The 18223-nt window shown below is 43.0% G+C and overlaps 1 protein-coding gene across 1 annotated transcript in view; it reads left to right on the top strand.

Moving 5' to 3' along the window:
- The window catches only part of SLC4A9 (solute carrier family 4 member 9), a 194841-nt gene that overhangs the window by 33430 nt on the left and 143188 nt on the right, over positions 1-18223 (top strand). The window contains exon 5 of the mRNA XM_044280915.1: positions 13470-13627. Within this exon, the coding sequence (XP_044136850.1) occupies positions 13470-13627 (158 nt within the window). The remainder of the gene's footprint in view (positions 1-13469; positions 13628-18223) is intronic.

Here is an 18223-nt window from a genome sequence, read left to right as displayed (position 1 = left end):
ATCACTTGATTTGGGAGCATGACCACTGCGTAACCTGTTTGATATGTCCTGTCATCTGGTCTTGTGCATGATCCATCCACAAAAACATCTATACTGTCAGTCTGTGGCGTGTCCTTTAAATCTTTCCTAGGTGTTGTGCATGACAAGATCACTTCATCACATCTGTGTTCAGGTATTGGGTCTACTTGTTCGTCAGAACCTTCACACTTAAGTCTCAAAAGTGTATGCAAAAATCTTATCACTGGTGAGGTGTCTGGACATGTCTTTATCACCAGGTTTGCCGTACTGAGTAATATGGTCTCATATCCGGACAGTCTCTGAGCTGTCATGTGTTGTGTGGTCATGTTTTGAAGGAGGGACAAGACTGTATGAGTGGTGAAAAGTTCCATTACATTTCCATGGACTATCTTAGTAGCATCTTTACTGACATGGCCGCGGCTGCTAATGCTTGGAGACAGTGAGGCATTCCAAGAACTACAGGAGGTAATTTTCTCGATAGGTATGAAACTGGCCTGTTTCTTCCCCCATGTGTCTGTGTCAAAACCGCTGCATAGGTTTCTCCTGATACCACACAGTATAATTGGAATGGCTTTCCATAATCTGCCAGGGCCAAGGCTGGGGCTTGGGTCAGGGACCGAATCAATCTCTCAAAGGCTTCTACTCTGTCCTCTGTCCACTCCACTACCTTTGGTGCTTCTGTGAGTGTAGTTTTTCTTAGGATTGAATCCCAATGGGAGCAATCAGGGAATCCACTGCCTACAATACACTATTGACCCTAGAAAGGACAGCATTGTAGCTTTGTCCCCTGGCCTGCTTAGGGAGGTCACTGCCTTGACTCTAGCGGGTGAGATCTTTCTCTCTCCTGCCTCTATTATGCACCCCAGATACTCTACCTGGGTACTTGCATATTGGATTTTCTTCTTCGAGGCCAGGTGTCCTTTGCTTGCCAAGTGGTCTAATAAACTCCGTGAATCTATTTCGCAGGCTTCTAACTCCGAATTGGAGAGTAAAAGGTCAGTCTGTGTACTGTATTAAGGTGGATCCCCTCTTTGGTTCCCAATCTTCCAATGTAGCCTTTAATACAATAGAAAAGGCTGCTGGACTATCCCCAAAACCTTGTGGGAGACGGGTCCAAGTCACCTGACCATCATCAGCCCACTGAAAAGCAAAAAGACTTTGTGCATCCCAAGCCACTGGTATGGAAAAGAACGCATTACTGAGGTCAACTACAGTGTAGTATTTGGATCCCGCAGGAATGGCCCCAAACACAGCTGTAAGGATCTGCCACCAAGGGGGGAAGTGGGATAATTGCCTTGTTTACCTTCCTCAGATCCTGTACCAATCTCCATGTGCCATTAGCCTTTTTTTACAGGATTTATCGGGGTATTCCAGGGACTGACAATTTTCCTAAGAATTCCCATCTGCAAGTATTTCTCAATTTGTGGCCTTATACCCTCTAACTTTTCCTCACTCAATGGGTATTGTTTCTGAAAGGTTGGCATAACCCCCTCCTTCAAACAGGGCCGGTAGGGCTCACAGTTAATCGTTCCTACTGAGTCTTTACATTTTGCCCAAATTGGATGATTTTCCAGGGACATTGGTATGCTTAAAAAGAACCCATTCATGTCACGTCTCTTTGGGTTTGTCAGGTCACATTTCATTGAGGTCGCTGTCAGTCTTCCCTTTTTGTCAAAGACTAATGAAATCTGTAATGCTGCCATTAGATCCCTTCCTAATAGGCAAACGGGGCATTCTAGTAGGACTGCGAAAGACATGTGCGTCACTAGTTCCCCCGTAAGAGTACAAACCGGGAGCGGTGCTGTCACCTTATGTATCACTGTCGTCCCATTTATACCCATAGAACTTCCTTCGGTGCATTTATCATTAATGAAGTCTATTTTGTTTACACTTGAAGTCGTTGCTCCGGTGTCAAGCAATAAATTAACTTTAATACCATCAATTTGCAGTATTACTTGTGGTAAAACTTGCCAATCAGTTGGAACAAAATGCATAATGAAGGACGGGACTCGTTCTGGGCACCCCTAATAGTGATTGTTCCCCCGTGGGGACGGGTACTGTTCATGCTCAGACCACCTCTGTAAATCTGATTGCAGAGGTACTCCAGTACTCCTGTCTTAGTTTTTCTATCTCGGTCAGCAGCTGTTTTTTTTTTTGTTAGTCACAGCTCTGGTTCTCCCACACTCTCCTCCCAAAATGCCCTTCAATTCATCCATCTGTTCCTCACTAGGAAGGTCAGTATTATCTGGGTTCTCGCGATTATACACGACGGGAAGGACACCCTGAAGGGGAAGTTGTTTAATGTAGACTATGTCTGTCTTTAGTTTATCCCTCAGTTGGGTCAGCTCCTGTACATAAATGTTCATACTTTTTCTATATTCATTTCTCCTTTCCTGAGCCTCTTTGACTTGTGGAGTCACATCTTTTTGTTCCATAAGTGCTGCTGCCACTATAACTGCAGTACTCAAAAGGGAATCTCTATCCCCCAAATCCGGATACAGTCCGGTTCTCTTTTGGTTCTCACCAGAAAATAATAATAATTCTGGTGCGGTTGCTTGTTTTGGACAGGGGACCTTATCATAAGGGTCTTGTAGCATGTCCTCCGTAGAGACAGCTGGGAGTGTTGCCTTTTCTGGTTCTAATACCGTCACGTCATATGCCGGTGGTTTATCTGGTAAGGAGGGCAGAATTTCTGACCATGGAACTTCTTCCTCTTTACTCACTGTCCCCCTATCCTGTTTTAAGTATATGTGATGGGTTGGTGGAAATCTCTTTCTATACTCTTTAATGCTTTCTCCCATTTCTTAAAACATGTTTTCATATAATTTTCATCCCAGGCACCGGCTGGATAGTTATATTTCGGGTGAAGCCCCACCATTTTTTAACCTCCTCCCAGTCCCCTTCATTGCGAGGACCTACATCGCTGATCTGCGTAATACACAGTTGCTGACTGCGGTCACAGATATTTACCCAAAATGGATCAGTTACACTAATCCCACAGGTGCCTGATACAAAATGTAACGGTGTGGGTCTGGTCTCTGGCTCACCATCCAGATCCTTTCCCACGCTGTTACCCATAATGTTTAATGCAATCGACAATAAACTCTATATATATATTGAGCAGCAAACAGTGAGGTGGAAATAGCAGCGTAGAAATAGCAGCAATTGAATAGCAGCAAGTAATTGTGTTAGTACTGTTGATCAATTAAGCCAGCACAATCAGATTTTTCCACCAGTACAATATTCTTATAACACGTGTAAAATATCTAATATGGGCAACACCATTTATGGACTTAATACACTGCAGTAATCAATGTCACCTTCCAAGTTATAACTGTACAGTTATGTTCTATAAACAATTCACTCCACAGACAATCCTAGTGAGTTAGAAACCAACATCTGCATTGAGATGTATGCGTTTCCCTCACTTTTTCCTTTGTATCATATGTATTCCTTTACATATATTCCTGGTACCTTGTTTCCTTGTTTCACATAAATCCAGAGTTATCCTTTAACTCATTCACATATATCCGGAGTTATCCTGTAACTCAATAAACCGTCAAGTGAGACTAATTCCCACTTGAAAAATCCCTGCCAACGTCCGAAGAGACTAGTTCTACATTCGGAAAATTCCCTGCCATCAATATGATGTATGTTCCTGGAACAACATCCCCTGCCAACCACTGTGCCTATAGGAGACGCCGCTCCTATCAGGATACGCAGAACACTGAGTGCTGCCTCGTGTCTGTCCCACAGTCATATGAACACTAAACTAACCTATCAACTAACCTGCCATCCAGTATACATCAGATATCCACCGTATCCAGGAGAGAAACATTCCAACCAACATAAATAGTGGCAGAAATTATTACTCACCTGGATAGTCAGTGAACCATCCTCTGCTACCAATTGAAAGGGCCCCTGGTTTGTCTGTGTGTGAATCACCGGCCGGACAACCACTGAAGACCAATACACGTTGATAGGTATAAAATGGTTGCTCCTTTATTTTGACATCGTAGAAAATTTATAGCTTCAAACCACAAAATTAGCATATACCTCCCCTAAGTTTAATCCAATCAGGCAGCGAATTGATAAATTTTCCCTTTATACAGCCAAAGTAAAAAAAAGTCATGATAATTTCCTAGAAACAAGGTACATATGTGACGCATTTATAATTCTTAGAATTTAGATATCTAACCACCATGTTTGTCAACCTTCGCTTTGTTCAAATATTTCGCGGAATTATCTTTGTTTATTTTGTACCAACATTTATCTGATAAAACGTCCTTCACAAAAGGTGAACGTCAATATACAAGATGCTTATATAACCAGTATTATAGCAAGTGTAAAATATATCTCTAATGCACATGTTAGATATATGCGTACAAAGGTATATATGAGTATATATGTTTCTGCAGTTATGATGTCATGCATTCAGCAGTTTTCTCTCCAGATACCTTCATCATAAATGTGGCATTCTTTTGCAAAGCATGCATATCTCTTTCTAGCCATGCGGTTTTGAGCTTCAGACAGCCATTTCCTGTTAGCTTGTGTTACTAGACCTTGTTGTTACTTCCTTTAAAGAAGAACTCTGTATACTTTAATACAAGCATATAAGGCTGAATTAATACATATATGTGAACGTGTGTGGATACAGACATAATTTCCTTACAAGGTCTATTTAGTAATTGTATTAATTCCCGGACAACCCCTGTAAGGGTTGAGGTCTGGAATTTGACTAGGCCATTACAACACCTTGATTCTTTTCATAATTTTTTTGCTGGGATGTCCACTCCTGGGAAGATTATCAACTGTCTTGAATGTTTTCAGCTTTTGAATAATCTTTCTCACTGTAGAATGATAGAATTCAAATTGTTTAGAAATGACTTTATACCCCTTTCCCAGATGGATGCGCACCAACAATTGCTTGTCTAAGATCTTTGCTTTCCCCCATTACATTTTATTAATACCATGCGAGCGAACTGACAAAGTTTGAACAATTAAAGGTGTATTCCAGAAATAAATAAAAAAAAGTTACAAATCTGTAATGCTATACAATTATAAACAGTACCAAGTGTAAGTTTATGAGAAATGTATAAAAACACATTGGCCGCTTTATATGACGCCCACTTTTTCTCAGCCTTTCAAAAGTATGTGGGGAATCTGCCTTACATTCTCAAGAAGGCCGAGACTTGAAACTACAAGTCCCACAAGCAAGTTGAACATCTGCACATGACCTCTTATATTTGTTTTGTTGCCCCCAAGATGTTAGGTTTTTATTTGTATGTGTATATGATCTCTACAACCCCCACCCCTTCCTTTTACAGCATGGACCGGGTGTCTAACAAACCCAGTCCACGCTGTACTACAGACTTACTGTGATCCTCTTGCCAAAATCAGTCATTCACAAGGCTGACAAAAAGAAACACTTGTGGTAGCATGGTGCTGTCAGACATATTTTTTTTTATTAATTACGTATATTTTTTTGTTAATTTTTGTTAGATTTTTAAATACATATATAGATTTTTTACAAATTTTCTCACTTTCCTTTTTAGAGCCCTTAGGAGACTTGTACATATGATCTATAGACTGTACTATAGACTGCAATAGAGTACAATTGCAGTCTATAGGACTTTGGCAGGCTGCCTGCAGAGATGTGCCTCAGACATGGTTTAACAGGCAACTTACTATTACATGGCATGGGAGCCCTCACAAGGTCCCAGGCTATCACAGCAACTGATTGGAGCAGTGCAAGCACAAAGATGCTGTGAGTGTTGCATCTGACAGGCTAAATGCCCAGGAGTGGAGTTATATACGACCCTGGTCACTTCCGGCAAGTGTCGGCTGTATTATATTGCCGCACCCGCTGTGTATGGAGGAAGCTCAGCACATTAGACCACTTCATACTTCCCCTTAATGCTTATGACGTACATGTAAAAGGGTTACTTTTGTTGAGTCCTTTATTGCACCTCAGATGCAAAGTTTTAACTCCAACATGAGTTTTCTCAAGCTTGAGAAAAGCTCATGTTGGAGGAGAAATGTCACATCTGAGGTACAATAAAAGGGTGAACACAGAGTGTTGCCTGGATTCCGTTATTTGGATCTATGCATGTGAACACTTGAACCAAAATCCAGGACTGTCCTGCCAGATCTGGATAGTTGGGAGGTAATGTTTATAGTGCGTTATAAATTACATTTTGTATTAAAAAAATTATATACTTTTTTTTTAGTTTTCCATTGACTAAGCTGTATAAGAATTTTTAGGATTTAAGCTGTCCACACACATTCAATAGCTGTCAGTTAAATGATGGTTTGAGTGACAGCTATCTCTCCTGGCTTCCCTGTACACATTCAGCTCGGCTGGGGAGAGCAGAGAAAGCTGATGCCAGACACTTATGGCAGCAGATTATCAGCCAGGATAGCAAAGTGATTGGGCAAAAATATTCACTTTGCTCAATCCTTGTCTCCCCTGAGATCATCTGTCAGGAGCTCCCCACACAAGAGTGTCAGCCGAACCCTCCTTTTTTGGCAGGTTTCAGTCAACAAAAGACTAATGTGTATGGCCAGCTGTACACTCTGCAGTTTGGGGTTAGCAGTTGCACACTGCCCTAAGCATGGATGTCCATGATGAACTTTTAGTGCAGGGTTAGATCTCATAGATAAAGACTCTGTATATGAGATGTGACCCTGTACTGAGACTGTATAACTCAGACATCTGCCCTATGAGAAGGGTAAATCACTGTGTGTGGCTGCTAACCCGACAGCCCTGGTAGAATGCTGCAGACCTCCCCGCTATCTGTTCAGATCACTGCTGGCTCTGTACCTCCATGGTCTGCAGCACTGTTATACACTCACCTAAAGAATTATTAGGAACACCATACTAATACGGTGTTGGACCCCCTTTTGCCTTCAGAACTGCCTTAATTCTACGTGGCATTGATTCAACAAGGTGCTGACAGAATTCTTTAGAAATGTTGGCCCATATTGATAGGATAGCATCTTGCAGTTGATGGAGATTTGAGGGATGCACATCCAGGGCACGAAGCTCCCGTTCCACCACATCCCAAAGATGCTCTATTGGGTTGAGATCTGGTGACTGTGGGGGCCATTTTAGTACAGTGAACTCATTGTCATGTTCAAGAAACCAATTTGAAATGATTCGAGCTTTGTGACATGGTGCATTATCCTGCTGGAAGTAGCCATCAGAGGATGGGTACATGGTGGTCATGAAGGATGGACATGGTCAGAAACAATGCTCAGGTAGCCCGTGGCATTTCAACAATGGCCAATTGGAACTAAGGTTATTTCAGTCAACGTTGCTCTTCTATCAGCTTGAATCAGTCGGCCCATTCTCCTCTGACCTCTAGCATCAACAAGGCATTTTCGCCCACAGGACTGCCGCATACTGGATGTTTTTCCCTTTTCACACCATTCTTTGTAAACCCTAGAAATGGTTGCTCGTGAAAATCCCAGTAACTGAGCAGATTGTGAAATACTCAGACCGGCCCGTCTGGCACCAACAACCATGCCACGCTCAAAATTGCTTAAATCACCTTTCTTTCCCATTCTGACCTTCAGTTTGGAGTTCAGGAGATTGTCTTGACCAGGACCACAACCCTACATGCATTGAAGTAACTGCTAAGTGATTGGTTGACTAGATAATAGCATTAATGAGAAATAGAACAGGTGTTCCTAATAATTCTTTAGGTGAGTGTATAGTGCATTGGTTGCTTGGTCAGCCAACAAGCAGACTGCTTGGCAGCTTCATTATACACCAAATTCCAGCTAAGTCAATTAACATAGATGTAACGGGGTATAAAGAGTATAAATCTAAGTTCCAGCAGAAAAAAACCCCTAAAATCACAATTTTAACCGCCTCCGGACCGCCTAACGCAGATGTGCGGTCCGGAGGCGGCAGCCCTGCGCACAGTGACGCATATATGCGTCATCTCGCGAGGGCCGAGATTTCCTGTGAACGCGCGCACACAGGCGCGCGCGCTCACAGGAACAGAAGGTAAGCGAGTGGATCTCCAGCCTGCCAGCGGCGATCGCTCGCTGGCAGGCTGGAGATCTGATTTTTTTTTAACCCCTAACAGGTATATTAGACGCTGTTTTGATAACAGCGTCTAATATACCTGCTACCTGGTCCTCTGTTTTGTTTGGATCGACCACCAGAGGACACAGGTAGCTCAGTAAAGTCACACCAAACACCATACTACACTACACCCCCCGTCACTTATTAACCCCTTATGAACCCCTGATCACCCATGATCACCCCATATAAACTCCCTGATCACCCCCCTGTCATTGATCACCCCCCTGTCATTGATCACCCCCCTGTCAGGCTCCGTTCAGACGTCCGTATGATTTTTACGGACCCACGGATACATGGATCGGATCTGCAAAACACATGCGGACGTCTGAATGGAGCCTTACAGGGGGGTGATCAATGACAGGCGGGTGATCACCCATATGCACTCCCTGATCACCCCCTGTCATTGATCACCCCCCTGTCATTGATCACCCCCCTGTAAGGCTCCATTCAGACGTCCGCATGTGTTTTGCGGATCCGATCCATGTATCCATGGATCCGTAAAAATCATTCGGACGTCTGAATGGAGCCTTACAGAGGGGTGATCAATGACAGGGGGGTGATCACCCATATACACTCCCTGATCACCCCCTGTCATTGATCAACCCCCTGTAAGGCTCCATTCAGACGTCCGTATGATTTTTACGGATCCATGGATACATGGATCGGATCCGCAAAACACATGCGGACGTCTGAATGGAGCCTTACAGGGGGGTGATCAATGACAGAGGGGTGATCACCCATATGCACTCCCTGATCACCCCCTGTCATTGATCACCCCCCTGTAAGGCTCCATTCAGACGTCCGCATGTGTTTTGCAGATCCGATCCATGTATCCATGGATCCGTAAAAATCATACGGACGTCTGAATGGAGCCTTACAGGGGGGGTGATCAATGACAGGGGGGTGATCAATGACAGGGGGGTGATCACCCATATACACTCCCTGATCACCCCCTGTCATTGATCACCCCCCTGTAAGGCTCCATTCAGACGTCCGCATGTGTTTTGCGGATCCGATCCATGTATCCATGGATCCGTAAAAATCATACGGACGTCTGAATGGAGCCTTACAGGGGGGTGATCACCCAAATACACTCCCTGATCACCCCCCTGTAAGGCTCCATTCAGACGTCCGCACGTGTTTTGCGGATCCAATCCATGTATCCATGTATCCGTAAAAATCATACGGACGTCTGAATGGAGCCTTACCAGGGGGGTGATCAGGGAGTCTATATGGGTAATCACCCCCCTGTCATTGATCACCCCCCCGTAAGGCTCCATTCAGACATTTTTTTGGCCCAAGTTAGCGGAAATACATATTAAATATATATGTTTTTTTTGTTTGTTTTTTCTTACAAAGTCTCATATTCCACTAACTTGTGTCAAAAAATAAAATCTCACATGAACTCACCATACCCCTTACGGAATCCAAATGCGTAAACATTTTTAGACATTTATATTCCAGACTTCTTCTCACGCTTTAGGGCCCCTAAAAAGCCAGGGCAGTATAAATACCCCACATGTGACCCCATTTCGGAAAGAAGACACCCCAAGGTATTCCGTGAGGGGCATATTGAGTCCATGAAAGATAGAAATTTTTGTCCTAAGTTAGCGGAAAGTGAGACTTTGTGAGAAAAAAAAAAAAATCAATTTCCGCTAACTTATGCAAAAAAAATAATAATTCTATGAACTCGCCAGGCCCCTCATTGAATACCTTGGGGTGTCTTCTTTCCAAAGTGGGGTCACATGTGGGGTATTTATACTGCCCTGGCTTTTTAGGGGCCCGAAAGTGTGAGAAGAAGTCTGGGATCCAAATGTCTAAAAATGCCCTCCTAAAAGGAATTTGGGCACCTTTGCGCATCTAGGCTGCAAAAAAGTGTCACACATCTGGTATCGCCGTACTCAGGAGAAGTTGGGGAATGTGTTTTGGGGTGTCATTTTACATATACCCATGCTGGGTGAGAAAAATATCTTGGTCAAATGCCAACTTTGTATAAAAAATGGGAAAAGTTGTCTTTTGCCAAGATATTTCTCTCACCCAGCATGGGTATATGTAAAATGACACCCCAAAACACATTCCCCAACTTCTCCTGAGTACGGCGATACCAGATGTGTGACACTTTTTTGCAGCCAAGGTGGGCAAAGGGGCACACATTCCAAAGTGCACCTTCCGGATTTCGCAGGCCATTTTTTACACATTTTGATTGCAAGGTACTTCTCACACATTTGGGCCCCTAAATTGCCAGGGCAGTATAACTACGCCACAAGTGACTCCATGTTGGAAAGAAGACACCCCAAGGTATTCCGTCAGGGGCATGGTGAGTTCCTAGAATTTTTTATTTTTTGTCGCAAGTTAGTGGAATATGAGACTTTGTAAGAAAAAAAAAAAATTAAAATTAAAATCATCATTTTCCGTTAACTTGTGAGAAAAAATAAAAAGTTCTATGAACTCACTATGCCCATCAGCGAATACCTTAGGGTGTCTACTTTCTGAAATGGGGTCCTTGTGGGGTTTTTCTACTGTCTGGGCATTGTAGAACCTCAGGAAACATGACAGGTGCTCAGAAAGTCAGAGCTGCTTCAAAAAGCGGAAATTCACATTTTTGTACCATAGTTTGTAAACGCTATAACTTTTACCCAAACCATTTTTTTTTGCCCAAACATTTTTTTTAATCAAAGACATGTAGAACAATAAATTTAGCGAAAAATGTATATATGGATGTCGTTTTTTTTGCAAAATTTTACAGCTGAAAGTGAAAAATTTCATTTTTTTGCAAAAAAATCGTTAAATTTCGATTAATAACAAAAAAAGTAAAAAATGTCAGCAGCAATAAAATACCACCAAATGAAAGCTCTATTAGTGAGAAGAAAAGGAGGTAAAATTCATTTGGGTGGTAAGTTGCATGACCGAGCAATAAACGGGTGAAAGTAGTGTAGTGCAGAAGTGTAAAAAGTGGCCTGGTCATGAAGGTGGTTTTAGCTAGCGGGGTTGAAGTGGTTAATGATATACATTAAAAAGGATCCCAAATGGACCTTCTATACCAATGCAAAACAAAAAATACATACAGGGTATCTGACTGATATATTGCATCCAGAGACTTGATAATATACCTGGGGTACGGGAGTAAATTATCCCTATGTCTACCCCTATCCTAAAACCTCAGCCCAGGGAAGACTCCTGATGGTGGAGGCCCCCTGTCCACGTTCCTAGACTATTATCCCTAAGTCGTCCCTGCAAGGGTGAATACAGGACATATTCTGGAGTACCCCAGGTATGAGGTGAGGATAATGAGGTACCAATGGTACAACAATTAGCTGGATGCAAAAGACAAGTACAAACACAAAGAAAAATCTATACAATGCTAATGTAACATGATATATACTAGCTTATAGCCAGGTTACATAGTCAAATTCAGATCATCGCTCTACATATAATTAATACAGGAGGTGCCGCTCTGAAACCAGTCCACATATGGTGTGGCACCATTCCAGGCCGGTCACAGACCAACAATATCATATGTGGTTATGGTGCCTTGGTCCAAGTCCTGGAGGTCAAAAGAAGGTGTACTCCGCATCCTGTTGGGCAAAAATAGTCATATACCTAAATCAATATGATGTCCTATATGTACTATATGTTAAATTTATTGTGGTGCAATGTACACTCACAGTTAGAAGGTATGATACACCCCAGCCAGACAGCGTTCCTGTCGTCTCACTGTGAGAGTCTTGGTAAGACCCACACTAAAATTAAAAGACCCTGTGCTGAATGTGCTGTATTTGGTGGAACCACATAAGCACCCCTGATGTTATGGATGCCATCTTTCATCCTGTTGCTGTTACGCAGAGATTAAGGCACAGGACGATTTAACCCTTTTGCTACCAGCGCCATGGAGAGCAATGTGGGAACATATTGTCTGGCTGGCAAGTCTCTGCTGTTTCAAACAGCAGAGACCAAACAGCAGAGACCTGCAGTTAATTACCAGAAATAATGGCGATCACGGTAATTAAAGGCTTTAGATGCTGTGATCAAGTGATATTGCGCATCCGGGCTTCCTACCAACAACCCCTGCAGCCAATGAGGGCATCGGTAGTTGCGCTGAACACTATGAGCCTCGCTGACGAGGCTGATAGTGTTTAAGCTGCAATTCTTATTTTGTCCACTAGATGGCAGACCAGGATAAGAAATGAACAATTTTTAGACCAAACCCTATTTTAAAAATCCCTTATAGTACAAAATAAAAAATTAAAAACGATAATTTATAGGCTCATATATGAGCTTCAAAATCATCACAAAAAAAATTAATAAATAAATATATATATATATATATATATAAAATAAAAAATGTTATCAATAAAAACTACGGATTGTCCCACAAAAAATGAGACCCTAAACAGCTCAGTAAACATAGGTATGAAAAAGTTATGGGGGTCAGAATATAGTGATGTAAAAAAATATATTTGATCAAAGTTTATATTTATTTTTACACTATTTAGACATAAAAAACCTATACATATGAGGAAACGCCGTGGGAACAAGTCCCGTAAAATGGTGGAGGAATTGTGTTTTTTTTCCCAACTCCACACTATTTGGATTTTTTTTTTTAGCAATTCCCACTACATTTTATGCCATAATTAATGGTGGCATTAAAAAGTACAACTTGTCCTGCAAAAAATAGGCCCTCATACAGCTATGTGAATATAAAAAAGTTATGGCTCAGAGACGATAGGGAAAAAAAATGACTGTGGCAATAAGTGGTTAACTCTTTCGCTACCAGCGCCATACATATACGGCACTGGCTGCTCTGGCTTAAATACCAGGGCCGTAGTACTAGAGTATGCTGATTGGGCGTGTGCAGGAGCTGCGACCATCTGATCAGCTGCAGGGGTCCAGCAGTGACTGATAGCCGGACCCCTGCTGAAAACGCCGTCATCGGTGAAAACACAGATGCCAGCGAATTAACCCTTGCACTGTCATGGTCAGTGATGACCGCGGCACGCGAGGTATCCTGCCGGGTGTGGGGTGGCCACCGAGTCCCCGTGCTGCTGTGATGGGGACCCGATGGCAGGGAAGGCAGCCCGATGACTTCCTTAGGCATCATGGCTGCCTCCCGTGTAAGCCTGTAAGATCCAGCCCCCCGGATCTCATAGGCAGGAAGCTGTAAGTGTATTACAGTGTTATGCAAATTGCATAATACACAACAAATAAAGTTGTAGCATGAAAGTCAGTGCAACATTTTTAACTCAAGGTAACCAGTAATGCTTGTAGCAATCATTTTTCTTATGTCATCGGTGTCCATAGACTTTAAATCACATGATATGTCATTATTATGTTCACTATCATTTATGTTCTCTTTCAGTTACAAAATAAATTTCGAAAGAAGGTCCCTGATGAAACTGAAGCAGCAAATGTTCTTGTTGGTGAGGTTGACTTTTTAACTCAACCATTTGCTGCTTTCATTCGATTAAAGGATGCAACTGTACTTGGCACTTTAACAGAAGTGGCTCTTCCCACCAGGTAAAGTATATATTTCCTCATAGCCCAATAACTGGAGTTAGGTGGCTATTGTTTTTGCTGCAAACTATTTATTACTCATTTGGCTTTTAAGGGCAATAGAACTGACACATTAAAAAAGATACAAGTATAGTGGAAATTTTACAACCAAGATATTATAAAGAAGCAGCAAGGCATAAAGACAGCAGTGAGCACACTAGCAAAATCTGAAAATGTTATTGAAGTATAAATACAGGAAAAACACTCAAAGTGGTTATCTCATGAAATGTATTAATGCGCTAGGAGTACGGCATTTTAAAATGAAGTATTATTGCACTATACATGCAATAAAAGTATTGTAATGTTTTTATGTAATGTTTTTATGTAATTTACATTTTCCTTTGGTACAGTAGCCCCACTGCTATTTATCCTTCTAGTCCATCATCTCCTGCTCAGTAGCTTTCTCTTCACAGACCCTCAGTGCTGGCATAGTGATATCATGCAAAGGCAGGGGAAACGGTTCAAACACCTTGAATATTCATTCCCATTTCAAAATTGATAAAAATATAGCTATAAGTTTCTCTAGACAGTGAAGAAGGAGATTGTATCTCAATCCGACCCTATTCCATTCAGCCCCGCAGTGCTGACCAACTGTGTTTTTAGGCGCTTTAGGGTTTATGCGCATGACTGTATTTTGGGTCCATGTCCGCAAAAAATACAGATAGCACACGGATGTGGCCATTCTGCAAATTAAATCACTGAACTGACAAGGTAGGATAAATTATTCCCATATGTAAGTAGTCAGAAATCTACATATTTATAACAGAATGGCCACCTATAAAAAACATAACCTTTATTATATTGCAATTTAAATAAAAGTCTTCTATTGTTAAAGATCCATCAAACACAACAGAACAAAAAGCGTTGGGGATGGGCTGAATTCGCCCTAAAATCTCCCTTTAAAACTGTGATGAATATGTGAGGGATACCACCCCTCGGGCCCGCTTGATGTCAACTACGTCGAGCTCACGAGACGACTTATGGTCCCTGGTTACCAAGATGTGATGGTTTGCCCTCCTGGAGGAGCGGATAAGGTCAGCTTGGTACAGTTTACACAGACACCTCCTGTCCACACGGGCACAGAGAGGCAACAAACTGAGGGAGCCCTTCCACTGCCCACAGTAAAACAGCGCTTTCTCAGCCCGGGTAATCTGCCACCAGCTTCTCGTTTGATATAAACCCGGTCCGCTAACAGGACTATATAGGGTGAGAAACCAACCCGCAATAGTTTATAACTAGGCCGAAACACGGACGTGGGACTTCATGATCGAGATACAAGACAGCACAATATTAAATTATATATTTAATCGTCTAAAGGGCACACTAGATATAACACTATACACACAGAATATATACAGTGGTCTGAGGTTACAAATACAGGTAATATGGTACACACAGGATTACATAGAGTACAAGTCAGTTACCGGGTAGATGAATCTTCCTTTAGGTTAGGATGGTGAAATATTCCTTGGCTGCGGTCACGTGGGGGCAGTGATGTCAGCAGTTTCCAGGTCTCTCCAAACACATGGCACGATGTGACCCCCTTTCAGAAAAAGACACAGCGGCTTGCTGGCACAAGCCTTTTAAACTGTAGCTGGTACCTCCCCTCCCTGCCTCCTTTTCTGGGGCTGGCATCAAATGAGCCACAAAACCGATTATGGCTCATAGCTCCAGACCAGAATGTCGCAGGGAGGTGGTTCTGGGCCCAAGGCCCAATTGATCCGCCTGGGTTCCGGCTACAACTAGAGTCCAAACATGATGCCGTTATGGGGTTTCTGTGGGGAGTTATGTATATCTCCCCTCCCGGGCATCCTAGCATCAAGCCAGGACCACATGGATGTTTGACTTTGCCCCAGGATCGCAAAAAGATAGCCGAATTATGCCTGGGATGGACGGACGATTCATAATTCCTTACGAAATGTCAGTGCCAACATGTCTGTGGGAAAGTGATAGATCTGGTCCAGGGCTGAGACCTCCTGCCGGGAGTTTTCCTGCTACATCCTCCTGGTGCCTGTTAGCTGGAAGAGGTGTGACTTTATCTACCTGGGACCTCCTTGAAGCCTGGGGGGTTTTCTCCCTTGCTATCTGACAGCAGATGGCTGGGGGGTGAGAACATATTTTGCATGTACACTAACTGTGTACCTGCAAAAGGTAAATCAAATGAAAATCAGGGCTGCCAGTAAATGATAATCCATATTCTTCACAGTAACTTTTAGCCTTGCCTATCTAAGATGGAATGGCAGCCACGATAAGGACAAAACAGTATCAGTAACCTCCTATAATTACCTAGGCAGGCCCTGACGGGAAAAAAGTCCTATCCCCTAAAGTAGCAGAATGGGTCTACAGCATATTTAATACACCTGTCACCAAGTGTCAGCCATGGCATACTATGATTAATGTGCTGTGCAGGGTGTTGCTAGGGTCTGAAGACATCCGGGGCACGAGCCCCAATTAAGCCATGCCCCTTACCCCATGAAGCCACACCCTCATCGCCACTGGGGGGGCTTCACAGTTGTTATTAACTCCTTTCAGTAGCCCCCCCTTCAGTGAATGGGGGACTGCTGAAAGGGGTTAATAACTACAGTGAAGGGCCTAGCCATCTGGGCAACCCCACAGATCATCCTAACCTATGGTCAGCCTAATTTAAAGTTAAGCAAACCCCGCAACTATAAACTAATCACAGATTGTGCTGCTGGGATGCCAGAATCAGCTGTAATCTGTGAAGGAACCCATCAACAAGTGTAAGTAGTTGGAACCCATCAACTCCCCTTGTACTTGTTCTGCTACTTGCAGGCTGTGCGGGCATGAGTTCAGAAGTTCAGTCACTTAGGTCCGCAATTCTCTTTTTAGTGGCGCGTGATCCCGCGAGACCCGTGACCTCCCCCGGTGGGTCCCGCGAGATCACGCGCCGCAGAACAGAATTGCAGTGCGGACCGAAGTGACTGAAGTTCTGAACTCATGCCCTCGCAGCCTGCAAGTAGCGGAACAAGTACAAGGAGGGTTGGGGGGTGATCTGTGGGATTGCCCAGATGGCTAGGAATAGCCTAATAAAATTAAAAAATCCCACCAGCATAAACATCCGGGGCTCCAGCTCCGAATGCTTTGACCTAACGATGCCCCTGGTGCTGTGATTTATTATCACCCATACACTCAGAAACATCTGTTTGTCACTAAATAGACAAAATGACTGTAACTTAAATACTTCCTACAGCGAGAGGTAAACCCCAATATCATATTCTAATAACGAGTGATATGGTCTCCTGTGTATCAAATGAACTAGACAAGTTCCCAAATCACGTGTTCCAATGCATTTCCCTGCAGTATCCTCCATAGTTCATCAGGGGACAAAAGAACCATCTGATAGTTGGGGTACAAGATGCTAAATAGTCTACTCAGATGAACTATGGAGGATACTGCCTATACTGCATAATAATGTCTCTAGTCACACTCTTAAAGGGTTTCTGTCACTAGAATTTTCACTATTAAACTGATAATGTCTAATGTCAGCAGCACCTAACTATGCTATTCTTGTGATTATTCATGCCGTTACTGCAGAATTCTTACTTTTATAATATGCAAATTAGCCTCTAGGGGTGGGGGGCATTCCTCTGTTCTCCCACCTCATTATTACACGCCCTCCATAGTCTTGATTGACAGGGCTAGGCAGCTTCCTCCTGCCACCCCTGTGCACTGGGGAAATCTCGCGCTGTTCAGTATTCAGCACAGGTGTGGTGAGGCAGCCTCCTCACTGCGCCTGTGCCGAATACGGAACGGCCCAAATTTTACCCAGCTCACGGGCGGCAGGAGGATGCAAACGCTGCCCGGCCCTGTCAATCAAGACTTGGAGGGTGTGTAATGAGGTGGGAGAACAGAGGCTCTAGGAGCAGGAGCAATGCCCCCCCCCCCTCCTAGAGGCTAATTTGCATATTTATAAAAGTAAGAATTCTGCCGTTATGAGGGTGTGAATAATCATAAGAATAGATAAAGAATGATGGGTCCTGTGAAATGCAGTCTGAGCCTGATGCTGCTCCTGTTGTTGGAAGACGCTTTGTGTAACCTACATGGATTTAAAGATGGGGACGAGCTGACAGCCAGACATGTGATAGAGTAAATGTATTGCGTAGCACAAGCATGCGCAGATGCATTCAATGAAGGATTACTATACCACACATGTGTATATTGTATGCACAGTAAAGTCCTTAGTGAAGGTTAAGGCTTCTGCAGCATTTTCTTTGTCTCCTGTTACAGCTTGTGAAAGTACAAAATGTGCAGCTAAAGCAACATTTTATTGTAAAACAATGTAATTTTTCATTTTCACATCCAAGAGTTTCTACATTCTATCAAATGCCTGTGTGGAAAAGCCCTCAGTACACCCCTCAGTAAATTCCTTGAGGGGTGTAGTTTCTAAAATGGGGTCACCGTTTGGGGGTTTCCACTGTAGGGTTACCTAAAGGTCTCTTCAAATGGGACATGGCATCCAAAAAACATTACCTTTGTAACCTGAAGAATCAGGGTAATAAATATTATAGCTAGTGTTGCGCGAATCAAAGTATCCAAAAT

Source organism: Bufo gargarizans, chromosome 2 (assembly GCF_014858855.1).
Source record: "Bufo gargarizans isolate SCDJY-AF-19 chromosome 2, ASM1485885v1, whole genome shotgun sequence".
In the NCBI taxonomy this organism is placed as follows: Eukaryota; Metazoa; Chordata; class Amphibia; order Anura; family Bufonidae; genus Bufo; species Bufo gargarizans.
This window is presented reverse-complemented; position numbering and strand designations above follow the sequence as displayed.